Genomic DNA, 24,746 nt, shown 5'->3' with positions numbered 1-24,746 from the left:
TAAAGCTATTTTCTCTGTCAAAGTAAAGTTTAAGACATGTCAGTGACTTCTCTCACAGCCTCCAGCATCCATTCAACAAGAGCTCAGATACTTGTAGAATAGAGATCAGGGATAATAGCAATACTGACACCTCATGTGTGCTTGCACTTTAAGAATGACAGACTGAAGACTAGGAAGGCATCAACTAGTAGAAGGAAAGAAACAAAGATTTATTAAGCACCTACAATGCGCCGCTCACTCTGCTAAGCACTTCACACAAATTATATCCTCTGGTCCTCCTAACAGTCCTGGAAGACAGATGCTGTTATCTCCATTTTACAGTTGAGTAAACTGAAGAAGACAAAGGTTGAGTGACTTGCCCAGGTCACATAGCTATGACTTCAGGTCTTCTTGACTCCAAACCTAGCACTCAATCTACTTTGCCATTATTAAATTAAATTAAAGTTGGAAGGAATTTGAGAGGTCATTTCATTCAATGCTCTCATTTTATAAATGAGAATACTTAGTCTACCCAAAACCAAGTTAAAGTAATTACCTTTGTAAGCATACTTAGTGGTCTTCTGAATTCTTGGGGAGCTCACTACTCTTGCCCAATGCCCAAACAGTCATCTTAAAAATCCCATAAGATCAACTGCTTGGGAAATTCACACATGTTCTCACTCTGAAGCTGTATGTCTAAAAAAAATCCCAAACACTTGCTAGTTTGGTGTGGGGAAAAAGGAAAGTTTGATAATGCATTCAGACTTCATGAAGGAAAATAAGAGTAATGGGATAAAACTGGGGAGCCTCTAAAGTGGTAACAAAGAGAGGAAGATAAGATCCCCTCAAAGTAGATCTGCCTGGATAAAGGATATTGACCAGAGCACAGGATAGAGACCTCTGGTGATGGATTAAAGGAGCTACAAATTCAGAGCAACCAGACTTTCTGCCTTGCTTCTGTTATTGATTCGAAGTCTGTGGACAGAGGAAGGGGAGAGATTTCCATGTAAGTTGGTGATATCTTTTTTCCCATTTACCCTACAGTGGTATTAATCCTGATAAGTTTGTTACAATTTTTGAGATTAAGAAATCTATTTATACTAATAAGCTTATATTTGATTTTGTCCTCTTTAGTAAGCCTTCTAAAGTACACAGTTCATATGTATATATGTATGTATATATACATACATATATACATATGGAGAGAGAGAGAGAAAGAGGGAGAGAGAGAGAAAGAAAGAAAGAGAGAGAGAGAGAGAGAGAGAGAGAGAGAGAGAGAGAGAGAGAGAGAGAGAGAGAGAGAGAGAGAGAGAGAGAGAAAGAGAGAGAGAGAGAGAGAAAGGCTTAAAGAAATATTACACTGGTCCCTACTCCCAATGATTAATGTTCTTTTAAGTCTTGTAGGTTCCTATTTGTTCTTTCTGAATTTCACTTCACTTCATTATAATGCTAGAAATTTAGAAATTAGAACACTCAAACTATGCTGAATATTCTGATCACAGAAGGTATCTTTCTGATCTGTGTGACAGATATTAATTGCAAGTCTATCAGCAAGCATTTGGCAAATATCTACTAGGTGCATAGCTCTGTACATTATGCCAAAGGGTATATGAAAGAACTTTACAATCCTGGATGCCTGTCTACAATAATTATAAAATGTGGTTAAGGAAACAAGGAATAATCATCATAACAGGCACTTATACAGTATTTTGAAGTTCGTAAAGCAACTTACCAGGATTTTCTCAGTCTATCCTCACAACACTACTGAGAGGTAGGTCTAATCTTCATTTTACAGGTGAATAAACAGAGGCAGACACAATTAAGTGACAGCCAGGATCACATAGGTAAGAACTGAGACAGGATGTGAACTCAAGTCTTAAGCCTAGGTCCAGGACTCTACCCACTATGCATGTTTATCTCTAAAAATCAGTGAATAATATAGTATATTATCAGGTGCTGAAGTTTATAGTAGAGACTCCTGAGTGTTGCAGGAACTGAGAGAGGAGAGGAGTATGATAAATGAAAGTGGAGTAATCAAAGAAGATTTCATGGAAGAGATGGGACTTTACCAGGAAGGAGGGAAAGAAGGAAGGAAGGAAGGAAGGAAGGAAGGAAGGAAGGAAGGAAGGAAGGAAGGAAGGAAGGAAGGAAGGAAGGAAGGAAGGAAGGAAGAGAGGGGGGAGGAGGAAGGAAGGAAAGAAAGGAGGGAGGGAGGGAGGAGAGAAGGAAGAAAGGAAAGGAGGAAGGAAGAAAGATAAAAAATAGAAAAGAAGGAAGGAAGGAAACAAGTACTTATTAAGCACCTATTATATGCGTGTGGTTCTGTCAAAGACCAGCAAGTACAATGCACTTCAAGAGAGAATGAGGCTCCTCAACCAGAAGAAGGCAATGTCTTATCATAGTTGGATCCTCTATGGAGAATGTACAGAAACACCTCAGACAGAAAGAAGAGGCACACACATATTGTGATCAGTACCAGTAGAGGGATCTCTCCATTGTTGCAATAGGTAAAAGACATTGAAATGTTATCTGCATTTTTCAAACCATAAAATTGTCCACAAAATAATTATTTTGATACCTTATTTTTACTACATATAATGAATATTCAGAACCATGAAAAACATTTTAAGGAAGTTTTAAATAGTTTGAAAGAGCTTGAAATTATTTTCCAACTCAGTAAAAGTTGTGTAACTTAGCAATAGAAGTATAAAGAAGATTTTAAAATTGAGCCATTTTACTTCTGGTCAGCTGGAAATGTGAGACTAGTGAAAACAAAACTAGCTTAAAAAAATGATTAAAATCCCCTATTTTATATCAGCAGTCTAGCAAGAGAGCCCAGTTCCCTGCTATGTGTGTGTGTGTGTGTGTGTGTGTGTGTGTGTGTGTGTCTGTCTGTCTGTCTGTCTGTCTGTCTGTCAGCTTTAGTTTATAGAATCCAAGAAGGGAACACCCTCCTGCTTTAAAGAGGCTTGCTCTCTCTCAGCGTTACCATGGCTATTCCATAGTAACAAAGAATTGGGACAATGAAAGGAACCACCAGAAAACCACAATGAAAACCCTCTTTGTTCATATTTTCTTTCACACAGGTATGTAGTAATGAAGTCACTTGCATTTGTAATAACACCTGGGCAGGGACGGACTGCAGCATCCGAGATCTTATCAAAAAAGCTCCAGCTTCGAAGGATGATGGACCCAAGGGTTTGTGATTTGAGTTCTTTTTAATTGTGTAAACAACTCTTTTCCAAAAGGCACCAATAGCAAAACATCATAGTTTCAGAACAAGATATAGAATGGTTTTCTTATTAAAGAATGACTCTGGTCCTATTACTTAATATAAATGTAGTGTCCTAAATGTTATTGAGATCTATCCTTGTCTGTACTTTGTTTCATCATTCTAGAACCTATGTTTTGGGGGAAAATGAGCTTAGCAACTTCCTTGATCCTCGGTTTTCTTTTTTTCTTTTTCCTCTCCTTTAATCACATTTTTTTTTCATGAATATTAGAATTCATTATTTATAACTCTTCCCCAAAGATTTCCTAATTAATGGAAAAAGCATGTAGTAGTTCACAAAGTACTATCCTAACAGCAATACTGGGAGGCACACCGTATAAATACTTTTAAAAAATTCTAAAATTCTCCACTTTATGGATAAGGAAACTGAGTCTTACGGGGCTTGCCCAGGGTCACAGAACTAGTTGGTTGGTGGTAAAAAGGCAACTTAAATCCTGGTCTTCTGATTTTCATTCTGGTGCTCTTACTCCTGCGCAGTACTACCACTTTCATTATATTGTTTAATCATGTTTACATCATCGTCCTTCCATCTTGTTAACCTTGTTTTATAGACAAAGATATGGAGGTCTAGAGAGGTGCTGTGCCTTACTTACCTAATGTCATACAGGCAGTGAGTGTTAGAGGCAAGATCTGAATCCAGGTTACAACCAATCATCTAGAGAGCTGGAGTCCAAACCTGGGTATTGTGATTCTAAATTTAGTGATTTTTCTACTTCCTCTTTGCTGCTACTATATCAGGACTGAATAGATTGTCCTAGCAAGAAAGAGATCTCTTGAACATAGCCTTAATTTGTTCCATTCAGAAATCTAATTTGATTTCTGTCCTTAAAAGAACTTTTTGAACCATTATCCTTAAAATCCATTTTCCTAGTTAAAAATAATATATATATTTTCCTGGATTAAAGATGTATACATATATACATATGTTTGTGTATCTAGATACACACACACACACACACACACACACACACACACACACATATATATACTATGTATACAGAGAGAATCATTTTTAGATAATCTCTGATCTTAGAATTGCAATTTGAAGTTCAGACATAATCATGCTAATACTGAAGATAAAGGACATGTTCCCCATCATATTGCACTTCTTCAGGAAAATCTAACAGTAAACAAGTTTCATTTTACATTCAGCTTAATGGCAGGAGTGCAGGAACCATTAAATAGTTACTATATAGACCCAAGGGTAAACATATATATATATATATATATATATATATATATATATATATATATTTATTTAGATGACATATTTAGAAGTAATGAAGAATCATTCTTAATGCATTTATTATTCTTCTTTAGGGTAGCATTTATGATGATTCTTGCTCAGAACAATGACAATATCCAGCAGTTAATCAATGACTCTGTAAAACCACAAGACTTTTGGGGAGAAGCATGATCAACTTTACAATATCTCTGGTAATAATGGGATAGGATGGACCAGAAAAACACTTTTCATCCTTGAGTTTGCAAATGTTAAAAATTAAAACATAATTTCCACTTGGGTTTTTTTCATTAATGGTTTTCTCACATTATAACTATGTTTGGAACACCATATGGAGAGGTTGGCCAATTTTCAGTAAGTAGCTAAATTATTCAATTAGCTCTATGGATTTGGGAAATTACCTTCTTTATTTTGCTAGTGTTTGAATTTTTAAAGAAAGAGTAATTTGTCTAATTGCACTAACAGAGAGCAAGGCAAACCAAATCCTTCTAAATTGTGCACCCTTTTCTTCTAAGACATATTCAGACAGTGTGCATCTGTGCTACCACAGCTGTGTTGTACATAGTCCTGACACACCTTCCAGAGAAGGAAGAGACCCAGCCTAGGTAGACTAAAAAAAGCAGAAGGCCCCCCCCGCCAATTAATGAATTGTCTATAGAAATCTCTGAGCATGGAGTCATCTGCTGTTTTCCCTCTATCACTGCTATGTTAATACTATGTAAAAGCACTCATAAAGATTGTTTCCCTTTGCAGGTGGGCAAACATCACAAAAATCTTCTCTTCCTTTCAGTTATGCTTTTAGATCTGTTGCTTTAAGCCCATGCCCAAGTTATTTTTGATCCAGAATTGTTAACTCTGTAAATAACAATGCAGTCAAGATGTCAAGGCATGGCCCCCAATATAGGTGGTACACAGATTTTGGCAAAGCAAAGAGAGGAAGAGAAGCTCGTGGGAAGGGGGGTACTATTTAGCTTTCAGGGATTGGTTTGGATGGGCATATTTAATGCCCATTTTACCCATTTCATATGAAGAGGGACTGGGGTGAGGGGTATCTTGGTGGCCCAATGGATTGAGAGCCAGGCTTCAAGATGGGAGATGAAAGGTTCAGAACTAGCCTCAGATACTTCCTAGCTTTGTGACTCTGGGCAAGTCACTTAATTCCCATTGTTCTCCCTTATTCTTCTATTGCCTTACAAGCAATATGTAGTATTGATTCCAAATGGAAGGTAAGCATTGTTTTTTTTTTAAAAAGAGAGGGATAGGGACTGGACCTCTGATTTAATCAGTTTAAGGAACTCTTAGATGAAGAAATTTTCTCCACCAAGGCATGTCATTTCAGCTAGGGACATAATGGATTGAATGTTGAACCTGGAGTCAGGAAGAGATGGGTTCAAATGTGACCCAAACCACTCACTAGCCGGTTGACCCTCACTAGAACCTCTCATGGCTTTGGTCTCCTCATCTGTAAAATGAGGGTAATCATAGCCCCCACCTCACAGGAGCATTGTGAGGAACAAATGAGAGAGCAAAATTCTTACTAGACTTTATAGCACTGCATAAATACTAGCTATGATGATGATGATGATGATGATGTCATCATCTCTGTCATTTCTAGTCTCCAAGAATTATCTAGAATATAGAATGATCAAGAAGCTTACCCATGGTCACTATTTATCTGAGGTGGGGTTTGAACTCAGGTCTTATTGCTTCCGGGCTCAACTTTCTATATATTTTTATTTTAATATTGTCAAGATTTTAGAGGAATTATAGTCATGCTTCTTTCAGTCTCATTATATCCACCTTGTTCTCCAAGGGGAAATAATTCCCTGCTTACTTTCCATGAGTTTTTATTTAAAAGAAATGTAGGCTGACTTCCAGAAGCTACATTTAGTGAAAATACTGCTCTAATAGAGGAATCAATAATTGATCTGTAAAGATTTTTAATATCTTAATCTCTTATGACTATGTTAAAGAAGATAAGGGATATTATTCACATTGTTCACCTAAGAAAGTTTCATATAAATCAACATCAGGATATTGTTCTAGATGAGCATGATAGCAGAACAATCTCATTTGATGCAGTGTTTTGCCCTCTTTTAGCAACTTCCTGGGTGCCAGTGATAGGTTGGAAAGGTTACCTCCTACCCCTTTCTTTTCTACATACCCTTCTGACTCTTTTTCATCTCCAAATCCTACATAACTTAAATTCCTGGAAGAAGCTCCAGAATTAAATTATAAATTATATTAAATTCCTGGAAAAAGCTCCAGTTCTAGAGTGCATGAGGCTCACATGTGTCCCAGGATCTTCCTTTTGTCCCTGAAGACAGAAGTCAATATTGCAACTGCATTGATAGTAGAATTATTAGTAATCCTGGTGAAGCTTGAACATGCTGAATAAAAAGAAAATGCTATGATGAAATGAATGAGCATTAGCTCCTATATTAGATAAATGCTTCAGGTACCAGAGTGATCAGTGTAAACTGTGCAATTTGGGAACAAGCAAATGACATAGTTTCCCAGGGTTCCTCATAGCTCTTCAATTGCTCTGGAAAGTTTGATCAATGTCCCTAACCAGATGCAAATTTTGTGGGATACCATTTCATATTTTGGAGTTTGTCAAGTATGTCCTGTAATTCTGGTTTTTATATTTCTGGCTAAAAAGAAGATTGCATTAGGGTATTATATTTTATTTGTATTTAACATGTAGAATGTTTAGGTGCCTTGACAATATATGATCAAGGGAAAATAACCTTTACATTTGTTTTATTAAAGCAATTGTAGCATATGAGGAGAACTTAGTTTCATCTCAAGGCAAAAACTTTGGCTTCAAGGTTTTATCTTACTATAGAATGGAATCCATACCATTTTGTTTTTCTCCATAATTTTGATTTTTTCCTCCCATATTGGTTTGAATGGTGTTTTCATGAGAGTCATTGGGGATCATGGGAAGATCACTGGATTTGAAGCAAGAGGTCTGGGCTTCAAATGTTATCCCTACCACTTACCTATTTAACCTTGGGCAAGCCTCAACCTTTCTGTGCCTCTGTTTCCTATCTATTAAATGTGGAAAATTGAAATAGATGACCTCTAGGCTAGATCAATTCTAGATCTATGGTTATATGAGCTGAGGTTGTTTATGCTTCTCTCACAGTATTTGCCAGAGTACAGTAGTTTACCTACTTAGAATATCCTGGCTCATTGCATTTTTTTAATAATTCTTTTCTCATCAATAATGATAATTCAGATCTATGGAATTCCTTAAAGTTTAAAAAACACAACCTTCTAAGGTAGATAGAAGGATTACTGTCTTATTACTAGCATGGTTCAATGGAAAGAACATTGGCTGTAGAATCAGGAGACCTGGGTTTAAATCCCACTTCTGCTACTTTCTAATTGTGTGACATTAGACAAATAATTTAGTCTCCCTGTGTCTTAGTTTCCTCATCTGTAAAATAACAAAAGGGCTGGCTTACCTAGATTCTGAGACATTTTTTTGCTCTCTATGATCATGGTACACATTAATTTTCTTTCCCTTTTAAAAAATCAGAATGTTTGCTTATCTATAGGCCTGTGGCATTTGCCTTTCTCTCATTGTTCCTTTGAGATCTCCAAGAGCAACTCAGCAATCATATCTGTCAGTTTATACATTGGGATATAGTTCATTCAGGCCAGATGATCTGAACTTCTTGAGGGCAACTAGGGGATTTCACATCATCTCCTCACTTACTTTGGATTTCCTTTTCCTGCTAACCATTTGTTCTGTCTTTCTAGTCTTCAGATCGTTCTCTTTGTTAGAGAAAATTAAAGAAAAATAAGGACTTAATGATTCTACTTTCTTTTAATCACTCCTTTTTAGTGTTTCATCCACTCTAAAGAGTGATGCTTCTTCTTTGTTTTTCTTCCTGTTGTCCCCCCAATTTTTACAAAGTCCTTCCTGATACCCATTGCATTGCATGCTAGCCTTAGCTTATTCTTGTTTTTAGCTTTACTGATAGCCTTTCACATTTTATTTTTTAAAAGTAGATTCATTTGAATGGGAGTGAGATAATTTTATCCCATGTCTAACATTTAATGAATCTTGTTATATGAGACCTCTAAAATAATATTTCCTAAAAACCAATAATGCAGTAGAGATGTTCAGAATGAATTTAATCAAAACGATTTGTTTGGGGTTTCTTTCTCATCTTTACTCAACACATGATACCTTTCCTAACTTTCAAATATGTCCTCTGTGGTTTGTATGGAATGCACCTAGCTGCCATGTGGATTTCCATCATTGACATTTTGTCTAATGCTAGGCTTCTCTCTCTCTCTCTCTGCTTCTCTGTCTCTGTCTTTTTCTCCCCCTACTCCTTTTCTGGCTAATTAGAATTAAATAAAGCATTGTTTTTCTGAGGGAATTAAGAGGTCATGTGGTGTAGTCTCAAAATTGAAAGTAGGGAGAAATGGGAAAAGGGAGTTGAGTATCACCATTGTCCTACTCCTAAGCAGTGTGACCTTAGGAAAAGTCACAAGGGATCCCTCCAAATTCCTCATTTCTAAATCAATTCACCTTTATGTCTCTGACATCTTCTAAGAGTAAGAAGGCAGCCCTGTGGTAAAGGGATGCCCTTTGAAGATAACTAAGGTTCCTCCAAATGTAAGAGTTTATTTAAAAAAAAGCAGAAAATCCCTGACAAAATAAACAAATGTGGAATCTGTGACTTACTGTAGCATAGACATAAACTCTGGGAAAAAACATTGATAACATGCCTCTTTTTAGTAAATATCACAGCCTTTAATTTTCCCTATATGAATACATATTAGGTTAAACAAAAAAGGCAACTTTACTTTGTTATCAAGCAAGACTGTTGCACTAGTTTCTTTTCACAATTTTGCAGCTCTTCCCTCTCCTTCCATCCAGATGAATCTTCCTCATGAATAGAATCTGGTCATGATACTTCCAATACTTAAACATATTCAGTGGTTCCCTCTTGCTTTCTGAGTAAAGCATGGGCTTCTTTGACTAGCATTCTGGGGCTACATTCCCTTCCCAGACTTATTTCATGTAACTCCTTGTCACCGATGACATTCTCCAAAATGGATGCCTCCTCCTTCTCTAAACGCAATTTGGTTCTTCCAGTGTTTCCACTCTTCTGAATACTTGTAATGACTTGTCCTCATCTGTTGAACTCCTTCCTTTCTTTAAAGCATAACCAAAATTCCATATCCTCAAAGAGACTTTCCTTGATCTCCCCCTCCTTCTTCCCCAAGAACTTTCCCTCAGTCTACATCACATAACACTTTGTTTTGTTCCTTCTAAAGTACTTAATGTGAATCACTGAAGATCACAGTTATCAATGAAGCCATCTGACTATATCAACAGATGGAGCTTCCAGGGTGTAGGAACTGATGTCTTCTCTAAATCTTGTTCCCAGTGTCTAGCACAGTCCTCTGCAAAGGGTAGGCACTAAATAAATGGAAATTGAATTGATTTCCCAAAGTCAAGTTGAAATAACTAGTAAGAGCATTTTAGGGATTGAGGGGAGAGGCAAGTCCTAAATTTTGAAAAAACTGAGGATTTCTGTGTTCAGATTTGGGGTAAGGAGAAAATTAGAGTCCAGTGTACATTCAGTGACTTGCCTAAGGTCATATAGTAAGATAAACTGAGGTGGGCTTTAAGACTTGGGCTTCTTGGTCCCCAGTCCCCAGTATAAGACTCTTGAAACTACTCTGCCATGAAATCCTGTATAGCTTTGAAGAGTAGCCTGATCTCAGCTTTTAAGGGTCTCTGATGAAAGATCCACCCACCTGCATTCATTTAGTTTATGTCAGGAGGAAGAGAGGCTGAGTCATTCCCTATTCACAGGGTAGAGATATTCTGAAGCTTAAGCCATTTAGCTAACTCTTGAAAATTTGAAAAAGCCCAATGACAAAGAATCAGATGGGTCCCTACATCCTTCTCAGTCTTCTAGTCCTGGCAATGTGTATGAGAGCGAGGCAGGGTGGAAAATATGATTTCCCTACTTGCTTTTATCCTGCTCTCAATGTCAAGGGCTCTTATATCAGTTAAGGGTATGGAGATCATTCTCTTGCCCAAAGGGAGATTATTGACTATTCCTTTTTATTCTCAGAAACTACTGGGGAGTAAAAGGGGGGTAGTCTTAAGGAAGAGGAATAAGAAACCTTTGAGGCATCTATAGAAATACCTTGGCTTTCTGATTTCCTTTCCCACAACTTCATCAGTCAGACCTTTCTTGAATACCGATTGTGGCCAGAGCACTGTGCTAGTTGGGGAGGCACAAAAATAAGCCATTATCTTTTTGTTCAAGGAATCTGCTGTCTAGAAGCAGATTATGACACATATATATCTATAAGATGAAATGAAAAACTATCCCATAAGAGAGGTTCTGGAAGCCTTATAATACCCTCCTGCCAGTGCCATCTGTCTGCTGTCCTGCTGTCTCTGCTTCTTGTCTCTGCTGCCCAACAGGTGTTCCTGTGCAAACCAAATTTTTTATTCCCATTATCTGTAAAACTTTTGAAGAGAAGCAATTTGCCTTGGCCTTGAATTTGGCATATTTTTCTCCCAGTTCTTGCCATGATATTTGCAACCCCAAATTAGGAAGGTATGGGATGTATTCTCATTCATGAAATTTGAAGACAGCAGAAGTCGGCTTTACGTTTCTCTTTAATTTAAGAGGTGAAGTGTGCAATGATGGCAATCCCTCTTGCTGTTGTGTTTTAAAGAAAGTAAATAGTTCTTGACTCAAAAGGGAGTGGTCAAAGCAGTTATCCTACTACCCAAAATTCCTGCTTTATTTCCTCTGGGACTTCTGGCCAGTTTAAAATATTGAACACAATTAGGTAACTCTGAATTATGTTGTCATGTTTAAAAACATATGCTCACCTCTCTCATATGTTTTTTATTTTCTTTTAAAATCTCCATTGATTTTTATCTGTTGACAGGAAAGAAAAATGTTCCTAATTAAGAGTAAGGTCAAATTTTTTTATTCTATCATATTTTGATTCTTCATAATGGAGTCAAGTCTGGCATTAGATTATATGTCTTTTGATCAGAGATCCAGCCTGGCTGAGAACAGAGACTTTTAGCACCAGAGGTGCTTTTAGCCATCAGGTGATGAATTTTTCACCCCTTGAAATTTATGAAAACTGTTTTTCCAAGGCATGGAGGGATTTTTAGTCTGCAATGGCAGGGTAGTGGTGGTGCAAATGGTCACACCAATGATATTCCAGGCACTAGAAGTTTTGAATATATAAAAATAATTTACACTGATAAAAGGACTATCCAGTAAGTAGCTCAATATATTTGAGAAAAGCTCTTTCCTTCCATCCTCTTTCCACAATATTCATCTCATCCTTGAAAGTTCTAAGATCCCTTCAAACAACCATGAAAATCATAGATTTTAATGAGCACAAGAGTTGACAGTTGCTTTCATTCTTTGTCTCTTTACCTGTTATCATTTAGGAATAATATTACTCTAATCTTCCAAGGCAAAGTGAGTATAGAAAACCTAAAGAACTACAATATGTTTCTAATATATATTTCTATATGTTAACCTACAGAATTACAAAATATATGGCAGGAAAGGACCTTAGAGGTCACTGAATTCAACTCCTTCATTTTTATTTTGGGGTTTTTAAGAAATACCTTATTGATGCTTTTTTAAAAAGCTAACTCTGACTGCTTTCCTCTCCTCTACCTCCAAGCCATCCTTTAAACAAAGAAATATATGTAAAAATTGACCATGTCTTATGAGGTACACCTTATTCTGCACCTGTAGCATTCAGTACCCCTCTACTGAGATGAGGGTAACATGCTTCATTTTTAGTCCTCATGGGTCAAAATTATCCCAAATTGATCAGTTATGAGAGCTAGCGATATTTTTCCTTCACACTAATGCAGTTATTGTATACATTGTTTTCTGGGTTCTGTTTACTTTACTCAGTGTCATTTAGAATTTTCCCCAAGTTTGTCCAAATTTTTCAGTCATTGTTTTTAGAGGTTAATACCATTCCATCCCAGTCCTCTACCATAGTTGGCTTGACCATTATTCATTTGATGAGTATCTAGTTTGCTTCCCTAAATTTCATTTTATAGAGGAGGAAACTAAGGCTTATAGACAGGAAATGACTATTCATGTCACACAGGAAAGAAATAATGTAGCAAGGGATTGAATCCAACTCTCTCAACATTTCTCCACATTGTCTCATTTAAAGTTTCAACTACAGGAGATTCTCCTAAAGCATATGCTATCCAGAGTGTGTCAGACTGGAAATTTAGTAACATAAACCATTACATGGTAGCCTGAAAAAGATCATCTACTTTCCAGGACAGTTGACTTAGATGTTCAGGATATAGCATAACAATTTAGACCTAAGTAAGAGACTTGCAAATATGAACATGTTTCATTCCCTAAGTCCCATACCAGCTAAATTCACAATACTATAGAATATAATAGGAATTTAGGCATTATGGTAATCTTTGAAACAAGGTTGATAATTTTTTCATCTTCATATATTTGAGTTGTTACTATATTTTATTACAGAATTCTAGGAAAATTCTGTGAAGAAGATTTTCCTATTGAAAAATGGCCACAATAAGGGTAACTAGAGGTTCAGTGGATAGAAATCCATCCCTGAAGATGGGAGAACCTGGGTTCTAATCTGACTTCAGAAACTTTTTAGCTGTGTGATCCTGAGAAATTCACACTTAACCACATTTGTCTAGCCCTTTCCCCTTTTTTTGCCTTGGAACTAATACTTAGTATTGATTCTAAGATTTTTTAAAAAGGGCTTTAAAAAGAATAAGAAAATTGATGACTATTTTTGTAATTGGTTATATGTACATTTACTATATTTTGACATTTTATTTTTTGTCTGACTTTCTAAAATTGTTACTCAAATGTTAAAATTTGTTGGTAGGAAAAATGTTGATTTAGGAAATTAATATTATTGACAGGAATAGGACCTATGTTTTATTTTATTTTGTGTTGTAATATTTTTTGGACCTGTGTTTTATTCATATAGGATGTTCCTGGATGAGGAAGCTTCCCCCAAAGGGGCAGGCTGACATCTTCTTTGCAATTTGGAGTCCTAAAGAGTTGTCTAGATCAGAGGTGTCAAATTCCCAGCCACTCATTGGTTTGCCAGAACCAGATTTAAATTTAATTGGGAAATTTTGGCAAAATGAATAAAAATACAACATAGACAATGCTAATCTGTGGTTTTCCAAGTCAAGATGCAGTGGCAGGAATCTGTTTCTGTTTGATTTTGACATCACTGGTCTAAATAATTAAGAAGTCAAGCGACTTAAACCCAGGTCTTCATGATTTCAAGGCCAGCTCTCCATCCACTGTCATGCTGCCTCTCAATCTGGGCATGAAAATAATTCAGTACTCTAATCAATCTGTGATCTTATTAATAAAGATATTGCTAGCAATGATGCAAACCACAACCTTTATATACTTTTCTCCATACATCCCCATTAATTTTCCATAGATGAACCACACATCAAGAAAAGATAATATTGGGGAAAAATAGGATTGTTGGAGATTTGATGTAAATTGAACAGAATTCTCCAAAATTTAAATTTTCTGTAAAGAATCTAGTTATTGGTCTTAAGGAAACAATTGTATCACTTCATTATACTGAAATATAAAACAAAAAAGCATTTCCTAATAAGGTATTTTTTTTTCCTTCAGTAAAGTTAGTGTGTGATCATTTCTTTCTTAAAGAGAATCTCCATTTTCCCTCCACACAGGGAGCATGGCCACAAGCAGGCTAATAGGTGCAGTGGCAGGGACCATTCTGGCCCTGGGGGTGATTTTTGGAGGCACAGGGTGGGGAATGGAGTAAGCATCTTTCTTAGTTTCAGAGTTTTTATGTTTGGTGCCTAGTGTGTGAGGTTAACTGTTGGTCCCTGATCCTTCTGTGTCTTGTGTATTTGGCTTTGTGTCAAGTGGTGGTTGTATTTGTGGTGTGATTTGAATGTTTCTGTGTCATGAAGTTGGCTTGTGCAGTGTTGAACCCTCTCCTGTCTGGGATAATGTGGGGCATAAAATAATAAGTTCATGAAGATTTTATAGCATCATGATCAATATTTTCACCTACTACTCAAATTGTGAGAATAAAATATACACATTTAGAGAGATTCTGACAACCTTTTACCTGCCAAAATATCCATGTGAATCATATTTAAATTAGATAATCTTTTTTTAATCTGGGAGGATTCCCATTATTAGTGGATCTTTACTTTTAGTGAAATGAAGACAAGAACAATTAGCCAAAATAAACGCAAGTAATAAAGTCTCTTAAAGGAAGTCTAAAGAATGAGCTATAACTATTTTCATTGATTCGGTGTTATAGAGTGATGGATAGCATGTTTCAGTGTGATCCCAAGTTAGAGGTATAGGAAATATATGTTACTTTCTTCATCTTCTTCTAAAATAATTAGGATCACTCAGACCTGGAGTTATGGTACCAACTATATGCCTGCAGGTTATTATGTTTTTCTAAGTCTAGTCTGCAAAATACAAGGTCAAATACAGAGTTCAGAGTTATCTTATTAACTAATTGCCATGAGAACAGTTGATTGCTTCATGCCACTCCCCCCATTCTCTCTTGGATTGATTATGTACATCAGTGGTGTCAAACTCAAACAGAGACACAGGCCACTTAGCTAGACATACCCATCAATGCAAGTCTTGTATTGACTTAAAAATCCACTTAATAATATTATCCACATTTTATTGTACTTTTGTTTTTTGTTAAATATGCATAAATTGCATTTAAATCTGATTCAGCCACACTTGGAAATGTTATGGACCACATGTATCCACAAGAGCAGGTATTTGACACCTCTGGTGTATTTCATCCAACATCACAGAATAGATATTGACTCTCTATGTGATGCTGGATGGATGTGTCACTGTTCTAGGGAGAGTTTCCAACACTGTACGTTGAAGGATAATATTTTCATCTTTATTGCATTGGGATCAAATACAATGCAAAAATATTCCTCACTCAGGCTTTCTGTCTTCTCTAGATCTGTTGATGATTTTTAGTTCTTATTATTTCTCCTTAATGTATCTCAGAAATACATTAAAATCATCTTTAATAGACTAGCAATCCTTGAATAAATCTCTTGATAATCTTGCAAACAGCCATCATCTCTCTATCATCCTCCAGATTTATTGGAACGTAAGGACATAATATTTGTTTTCTGTGATCATAAAGGGAATATATAAAGATTATCATTAAACTGATTAAAAGAATAAGCCCAGAAGGTCACTGTATTAATAGATTTCAGCTTTGTTTCATGGAAATAATGAATTAGAAATAATATATATCCATTCCTGTAATTCCCTAGAAATCAGCTAAATAAGATTAGTTGTTTCCAGATGTGGAGAAAATTAGCCAGGCTGGATTTGTCTGTGGCACTTGATAAAACAATCTGAAAATGAATTTTAAATAATGAGATGTATATATTATCTGTCTTTTTTTTTGGTTAAAATATATAGCTATTGCTAAAAATATTGAATGAAAACCAAAGTAAATGATCTATATTATTTTAAATGCATTCACTTTAAAACATATTTTGACTTTTACAACATATATGAGCTTATCAAATACATGGAAATCATTGTTATTTTTCTGCATAGACAGAAATTTCATATGTACCAAGGAGTCTTCTTTTCATAATATTTCTATATAAGGTTTTTCTCTGATTCTTAGACAGCTAGTTATGTATTAAGATGTGACATTAATTTATACTGGAGTTCAGAACCCTGTTATGAGAATATTACACTGAAGTTGGAAGGTTCTCAGCAACAATAGTCCCAAATTCACTAGGCACATTTTTCAGCAACTTAAAATACAGAATTCATTATTCAAAATTAAATTTCAATAATTTGACCTACTAACTAGTCTTACAACTAAACACGTCCAGAATGTCTTGATTTATAAGGAAATCTGAGTTGTCAGCATTTAGTATCTGTCCTTTTTTAGGTTTTTCTTGGTTTATAGTTATATGTTTTCAGGTAAGTCTAGAAAGTATTTTTTAAAAATAGCAAATTCATGCTTTGTTTGTCTATGAAGGTTTCTGGGTTTTTGTTATTGTTGTTGTTAAGTTCAGTTTACTTCCATGATTGCTAAAAACCTCATTATTATGTAGACTAGTTTTTAGCTTAAAAAAATCAAAGCCTATGAAAGAAAGGCTGTTTGAAACACATTTGGCGTTAACTGATAGTCCAATGTATGTTTAGTGACTAAGGGCCAAGAGGTGGAATTTCCTTTGGGTTCTAAGATCTAAATAATAAAATCAAGTATCATCTGTGGTAGGGTATGTATATATGCATTCAAGTCCTTAAATCGTGATATTTTGCTAGAAAAAACTAAATCAGTCAGGGGGACCTACTTTATGTATAATGTGACATTTGATTTTTGGGTTTTTTTCCACCAGCATATTACATTAATTTGTTATCAAGAGAAGCAGTGTGGGGTAGTAGATAAAATACCATTTTTAGAAGTCCTACGTCTAAATTCTGATTCTGAGGACTACCATCCATGTGAAATAGACAAGTCCCCGTGCAACTCTAAAGGATGTTAAGTTATAGCTAATGTGCTCGTCAGTGGAAGGAGTTCCCATATTGGGAACACAGTGATGAAATCATAGTCCAAATTCACAAACTCCCCTCCCCCTTAAGAAACAAACTTCAAACTTAGTAACCCTGTTATAAAAATGGGGAAAATTTCACAGTGAGATAAGAGACTCTTATGCAGTGGGTTTTTTCCCCTCCAACAGAGGAGAAATACATGTTATATTCATGTGACATATATGTGTGTTGTATTCCCTTGATGGTGAGTCTAGGGGCAGAGCTGAGAATACCAAATGTATGAATCAATCTAATGTTTCCATTGAAGCGTCTCTTTACCTTCAACCTCTTGCCCATTAAAACATAGTTCTCCAACACATTAAAACACACAGTCCTGGCATTTATGCCTCCAGATAGGGGATCCAGTGAAGTCATGCCCATTTTTGTACCCTGGTAAATTCTGATATGAGCAGAAATGGTTTTTTTACACCTCTGTGTGTGCTTCTCAATTCAAGGGGTTTAGGAAGCAAAGGAAACACTTGGTCTTGCCTCATGCTACTTATAACACTTTAGTGTTATAATGAATGTTATGGGTGAAATAATTCTTGACCTGAATTCAATCTTCTCTTCAACCAAAGAAAGTAGTTTTGTGTGAAAAATGCTGAGCTAGGAGAGTTTTATAAGCAAAAGATAGGCTTTGTGTTATATACAACTTATTTGTCAAACCATTGGGATAGAGAGATTCACTTACTAGTGTCACTCTAGTGCTCATTCCTGCTCTTCTTACTCCTCGCCATGTCCTACCTCTATTTCGTTAATAACAGGGCATTTATAAAGCATCCTCAATCAACTGAGTGTGAAGAACTTTCTTCCTGTTTGGAAGAATGAGTTTCCAGCTCCTTTAGCATCTTCCTTTTCCCATCCCACTTTAATCTTTCTCTCCTTAAGGATTATCAAGAGACACTTTGATGAGGAAAAACTTGTCTCTGGAGAGATAAACTGTGCCTTCCAGCTGCGGATCTTTTTTTTTTTAAATGATCATGCATATGTACCTTTTCTCTGAGACTTCTCCATTCTGATTGCCTATAATTTATACAATAAAATTTAGGCAATTGTAGGGACTGTGTCAAGTTAATAAACATTTATTAAGCATCTACTATATGGTAGGCACTGGCAGCAAGGTTTTTCCTTTCTTTATCTTCACTATTTGTGTGTGAGAAATAATCCTGATGTCATATATCTTCAGGATACTATCATTGATTTTTGTTGGTATTTTGGGGTTTTGGAAGGGTGGGAGGAAAAGAGCAGGGTGGGGAGTGAGAAGAAGGGCTAGCATGTAGTGAAGGTCATTGATGGAAGTATTTGGCATTTGCTGTGGCCAGTGTTTATTTTCCCCTTATTTAAAATTCTCTAAAAGAGGAACCTTTTGGAATTTAATTATTAGACAGTAAAGAAAAATACAATTTACTAGATGGTAAAAGAGAAATCTGAATCCAAAGGTACTATAGTCCCTTGATTCATAAATAAAAGAAAAAAAAGTTTTATAAAATGTCAAGAGATCTCTTACATCACTTAACTGCCTTTCCCTTACTTATGTAAACTAAGTGGTTGGTTCTTATATATTTCTTCCCATAATCCTTTGTCACAGGTCCTAGTGCCACCAATCTTATAATAGGTTCCATCGCTGGTGCCATCCTGGTAGCAGCTATTGTCCTTGGGGGGACAGGATGGGGCTTTAAGTAAGCAATGCCGCATGTCTTCTCTTCAGTGGCTATGGCAGTTCTCTTCTCTGCTTACATAACCAAGTTTTGAGTTCCTGCTACAAGATCTGTAGTTTTTCAAAGAAAAAATATTAAAATAAATGTTATTCTCAAGGTGGTTGGGAGAGGGGACAGGGAGAAATGATTTCAAAACATCAAATATCATCTGGGTGTGAATAGAACTAAGCATAGAAGTAAGTAACACTCACTAATGAGGGGAAACAGTATGAAAGGCTTTCCTCAAAGGTTTCCACTCAGCCCTGAGAAGCAAGCATTTAAAGATCATTTGTACTTCTGGTACTGTGTAACTTCTCAAACAAACCATGAGATGGGAAAGTAGGCCAGTGCTAAATTATGTACTTCTATTTTGGGAAACATGACCCAAATGGGGCAAACCAGAAGATATACATCATAGTGAAGGTTGTATAATATATACAAGCATCCATGTTTATTTCACATATAATGCCTGGTTGTGAAGGCACTCAGTTAAAAGAAAAATCCAGCATTCTGATGAATGATTTTAAAGTATTTTATTTTTTTAAAATCACTGGGAAAGTACTTTACATTTCTCACTTTGGGAAATCAATAATTTCCAAATATTAAAACTGATTTATTTTATGCATGCCTTTTAAAAAGGTGAGCTTTTTTATATTGAACATTAATTAACAGCATTTGAACACATAAAACATATGATAAAAGTCATTTGTGAACTTTAGAATCTTAAGTATGAAGTCACCTTTCTTTATATCCATTGTTTTTAGACTATCTAGACTCTTCATCAACCCCCAAATCACTAATAGTCATTTCTTTCCCATTACTGTGTATTGTGGAGTTCTAGCCTATAAATTATGTGTTTATTTTAATTTTTGGACACAGACAGTCTGAACTGATTAACACATTTGTGTGCCAAATATTTAACTTGTAAAGAAATGCTTTCTTGCACCAGATGTAGTAGTTGTAAAATGGGATGTCTATTAGATAACTCAAAACTTTTAAAAGCTATATTACCTCAATCTATTTGAAGTGACTTTGTAATATCTAGTTCTGGAAGGGATATCAGTCTCATTTTTACAGTTAAAGAAACCGACTTAGAGATGGGAAATAATGTGATTAAGATCATGTAGCGTGCAAGCATTTGAACAGGAATTTTAGCCATTGTCCTCTAACCCCAAATTCCATAGAATAATTTTATAGAATAATAATATTATAGAAATAGCATCTTATTCATTCACAGGATCTATAACCATCATTTTAAAACTAAATTATCTGCATAATTGATTTACTTATTCATTTTCTTTTGTGTATTCAACCCAACTCTGGTCTATTTAACTCAGTGAAAATGAACATAGTTATTTTGAGTGGGAAAGGACACAGAATAAGAAACTATATGAAATGTTCTGCTTTAAGATGAATCAGATGAGGGAAAAGATTCAGTGTTTTTCTGCACACAGGAATTTTGCTAACCTAGGAAATACATATTGGGGTTTTCTTGATAAAGTCCAAATACTTGACTATTTTAACCTAAATCTACAAACTTGTTTTCAAATGGTTTCTTCCATACCTATTGATCCAACATGTATTTTTCCAGGAAACAACCTTTCAACAAAAGAGAACTTTTGTTCTATTGGTGTGTATACATCAATATAAATATGTAACTTACATTTGAGTTGTATTTAACATAAAATTGACAACAACCCCTTCTTTGTGTCAGCTCTACATCTCTCATTTGGCATCTAGATAGATGAGTCCTTTTCTGTTTAATAAGGTATCCTCCTGATTCAGATGAAGATCTATGTGAGACAAAAAGACTTTTGTCCATTTCAGTAGACTCCATACTCTCCTACTCTCAGTATTGATAATATTTCCTTGAAATCTTTTTCCATAAAAATTTCTAAAGCTAAACAAATAGGCTGCCACTTAAGTCCTTCCCCCTCAAGGCATTGAAAAACACACTTCTGGGGTCATGAATAACCAACTTAAGACTTGGAGCCTATAGCCTTGGACCCATGTACATATTTAAAGAAACGTTCCACCTTTATTTTCTTAAGTTTTTCACCATTTATTAAGGGTCTACTTTGCTTGCCAATACCTATTCACTTCCACCAGAAACTGTTCTGGTTTCTTCCAAGGTTTTCCTAATAAACATCTGGGTGAGTTTGCCATTTCAAAAAATTCAAGATGAGAACATTATTCTGTAGCAGAACCTCAAAACACTAGCCTGGCCTAGCTCACAGCTTGAACTGCATGTTTCTTTGGGGAATGATGGAAAAGCCTTCTTTTTCACCTATTTGTTAAGTCAGTGAGGCCCTACAAGTGTCATTTCTAGACCAAGGGCCAGATTCAGTTTATGTTCCCAAAACAAGAGTATGCAGATAGTCTCCAAGATGGTTAAAGAAAGGGGTAAAATACTCTCTGAAGAGGGATTTGGGGCACCTATTGATTTGGAGACCACTCTGAGAACATATAGTCCCCAAAAGTCGGATTTGGCTATGATGAGCAGCAAACTACTCAGGACAGTCTGGTGGCCAAGTTTAGCTCGTTGATAGAGTAGAAGAGGATCTTTCACCATAACCAGCAATGTAGTGGAAACAGGGCAGAAAGGCTCATCTTCTAGCAACCCTTAGAAAAATGAAAAACCTATTTTATTGGAACATCAAAGGAAAAAGAAAAGACTCCAAAAAATAAATCCAGAACTCAGAGCTTGGTCTTTAGGGAATTTGGGAAAGCCACAGCTTTTTGTTGTCCATTGTTGCTTCCATATGGATCCTTAATAGTCTAACTTGCTATGATATTTGACTGGTAGAATATGAAAGCAAAAAAGATCTTATGTGCTTTTTTAAAGATGAAGATTTTGGTGATTTTAAACTTTCGATACAACTATAGCCTATCTTGACTTTGTATGTATTGTGTGTGCACGCACCTGTGCTACACTTTGACAACAATGTTGGAATCAATTGACAACTCAAGTGGTGACTTTTGGAGCTGGAAGGTAAATGTTCCTTTTTGCTAGTTGGATTGAAGATCTTTCAGTGTTTCATTGGCTCAAAAGAAAGGAATCATCTTTCAGACTAGAGAATAGGAAAGAAGAGTTTGAAAAAGGGTTTGTATTTTTTAGTAAATGTGCTAACTGGACGTGAAATGAGAATGTGTGTTTGGGAAACTAACGAATTGAAGAATTGAGCTTTTAGGGGAATATATGCTTATGCAAAATATGCTGTATGGTAAAGGGAATAACTATTTCCACCCAAAATCAAATTTCATCTCATATATTCTTTAAGGAATAAGGGTTCAAGTTATGAGATTTTAAAGAAACACAGGTGTTCCTTCCATCCAAACCCTTCTGGTTGTTCATGTCTAGAAGAAGGTGATCTAAGCTCGAAGGTCTGCCTTTGAACCTGTCATTTCTTAAAATGTTTTTCTTAAGCTCTTTTATTCCCAAGTTAGAAGAGTGTGTGTGTGTGTGTGTGTGTGTGTGTGTGTGTGTGTATTCATGTGCAAAGAAGTATTTAAAAAATACCAAAATCCTGGTGATTAGAAAGTTATGAGTTTCAAGACGGTACAACAACATACCTCTTTTTATTGTAGTATGGAACTCCTAGGGAGAGAAATTTAGTTTGATTTGGTGGGGGGTTCTCCTCCTCCCATTTCTGATGAAGTAGAGCTATGTGGAAGATATTCTGTGGCTACAGTAACTTTTACTTAAAGCAAAACTCTAAAAGTTTTTCATTATCTGGTTCAGAGGATAATATTTAATTTAATTCAAAGGTTTTCAAGTCTCCAAAATATTAATATTCCTAAGTGGCCACCAAAAGCTTGAAATTTAGGAGGATAAATGGCATTATTAGTGGTAGACAGTGAGTGATCCACCCTCATATATATATATATATATTATATATATATATATGTCTTCATCATTGTTCACTTTCCTTCCTCACTCCTCTTTTATATTCCCATTCCTTCCCCTAATATGTAAACAGTGCTGAAAGACTCCTAAACTTAATAAACACTAACCTAGTTTTTGTCTCTGAGCATGTATTTTAAACCTAAGTGTTAACATAAGAAGAAAGGGAAATATTTGGCAAAGCATGAGCAGATTAGACAGTTAAATGGATTGAGGGTAAAATCAAAATGATTGAGATGCCATGTTTTGGTATCATGCTCTTTCTATCACTATGTGATGAGTTTCATCACTAATAATTTGTCCTTTAATAACTTCTGAATAATACACAATAGGTTGAACCTTCCTGATTCTTCCTAGAAGTAGTGGGCAAATCTGTGTTCTTCCCAGGCTGAGGAAGGAGACAGGACAAGCAGATTAAAGAGATTTAGCAAAGGTCTCATTCATATATTTTTTAAGCAATTGGAGAATTTAGTGGAGGTGGACTGATGTGTAGAATGGTAGTATTGGTGGAAAGGGAGAAAAAGATTCTTTAGGAGTTGAGAAAGAAAGAATATAGTAGCCAAATGACTCATTGGCAAAATCAGAATCCCAAGTGAGCCATGGTATTTCATTTTGTTCTTTTGGCCGCTGTATTGGTAGAGCTCTACCCCTCAGGATGCTGAACTTAACTGTCTTGGTTCTTCTCCATGTGAATTTAGTGTCAAAGTGATATTCCTACACTTCCAAAATCAATTGCCCCTAACTAGTCTTTTGTAGCTATTTCTGAAATTAAAGAAGGCTACCTGTGCAAATCTGCTGAAGTTAGCATTTGTGACTTGAACTTCTTGAGAGTACATAATTTCATCCTTAAAGGCCAAGTAAGAGATATCCTCTGTAAAACCAGGTTATTCTTCCAGTATCTGTGGACCCATTTTGGTTCATGTTTTATTTCATGGAACTAGCTAAGAGACAAATTATTTATGAGTTCAGCTAAAACATGAATTTTAAAATTAGTATCTATGAAGTACTACCAAGAAAGTTAATTAAATGGTTTCCATGCCCTAGTAGACAATAACAGAAAAGAGGTTAGCAGTTCAAATATGTAGAGGTTTATTTTTAATTGAATTTTCTCAGGAGATTAAATACGTTTTGCTTTTTGAATCTCGAGTGATGGTACCCTTCATTATTTTAAGTAAACTGGACCAATCATCACCAGTCCCAGCATCTTCTTTGAATTCCATTTCTGCATCTCAGTATTAGGTAGTAAGGTAGATTCCCTCCAACTATTACTTCTTTGGGGATATTTATCAGTATAGGAAGCTTTCCTAATCACCACAGCACTATTCCCATAGAATGACACTGGTCTGGAAGATTTAATGCTGTCTCCATACTTGGAGTCTAACAGGAATCATGCTCTTGACCTCCAGTGGATACAGGAAGCTGCCAAGGATAAGTAGAGGTTGGAAGGTGAGAAATGGTTTTGAGGCTGGCCTAGACCAATCTCTGAGATTGTCAAGAATTCTTGGGAGTAGAAACAATTCTTGGATTTCTTTGGGGGTTTCAGAGAGAAAGTGCAAAGAACCAATCCTTCAATAATTGAGTTCCTTTCTAGTCTGTATTTTTTGCTCCAGAGAGGAGTTATTCTTCATGGTGTATCTAGCAGTTGGCTTCCTCATCTCTGATCCTCTGGTTATAGGATAAAAGGGATAAACATTCATAAATCTCCAGGGAAATACACAACTGTCCATCTGAGACTGGGTAACTATTAGATCCTCCTATAGTGATGCAAAACTGACTGAAAAGATCATGTTAAATAATTCTCTTTTCTAAGAAGTCAAAGAAATTCCTGGGGCTTTGAGTTCAGCATTAAAGCTATTTGTTTGCACCCCCACATATAGATGATTTTTGTCAATATCATATTTGCATTCTTGTCCCAAATTGGACATTGACCAAGAAATGAAGAACAGGAGATTAGTACATACTTGAGATTAGGACC

General features: G+C 35.8%; 1 protein-coding gene across 3 annotated transcripts in view; it reads left to right on the top strand.

The window, feature by feature from the left end:
- The window catches only part of ADAM23 (ADAM metallopeptidase domain 23), a 242,799-nt gene that overhangs the window by 210,649 nt on the left and 7,404 nt on the right, over window positions 1-24,746 (top strand). Inside the window, exons 24-25 of one of the 3 annotated variants that reach the window (XM_001370517.4) lie at window positions 3,066-3,177; window positions 18,759-18,849. In XM_001370517.4, the coding sequence (XP_001370554.1) occupies window positions 3,066-3,177; window positions 18,759-18,849 (203 nt within the window). Of the gene's footprint in view, window positions 1-3,065; window positions 3,178-14,277; window positions 14,369-18,758; window positions 18,850-24,746 lie in introns of all 3 variants that reach the window. The other 2 variants (XM_007501857.3, XM_016425122.2) reach the window with 2 other exon arrangements.

The sequence above is a fragment of the Monodelphis domestica genome, chromosome 8, assembly GCF_027887165.1.
Source record: "Monodelphis domestica isolate mMonDom1 chromosome 8, mMonDom1.pri, whole genome shotgun sequence".
NCBI lineage: Eukaryota > Metazoa > Chordata > Mammalia > Didelphimorphia > Didelphidae > Monodelphis > Monodelphis domestica.
The sequence above is the reverse complement of the archived record's forward strand: the minus strand, read 5'-3'. Positions and strand labels throughout refer to the sequence as shown.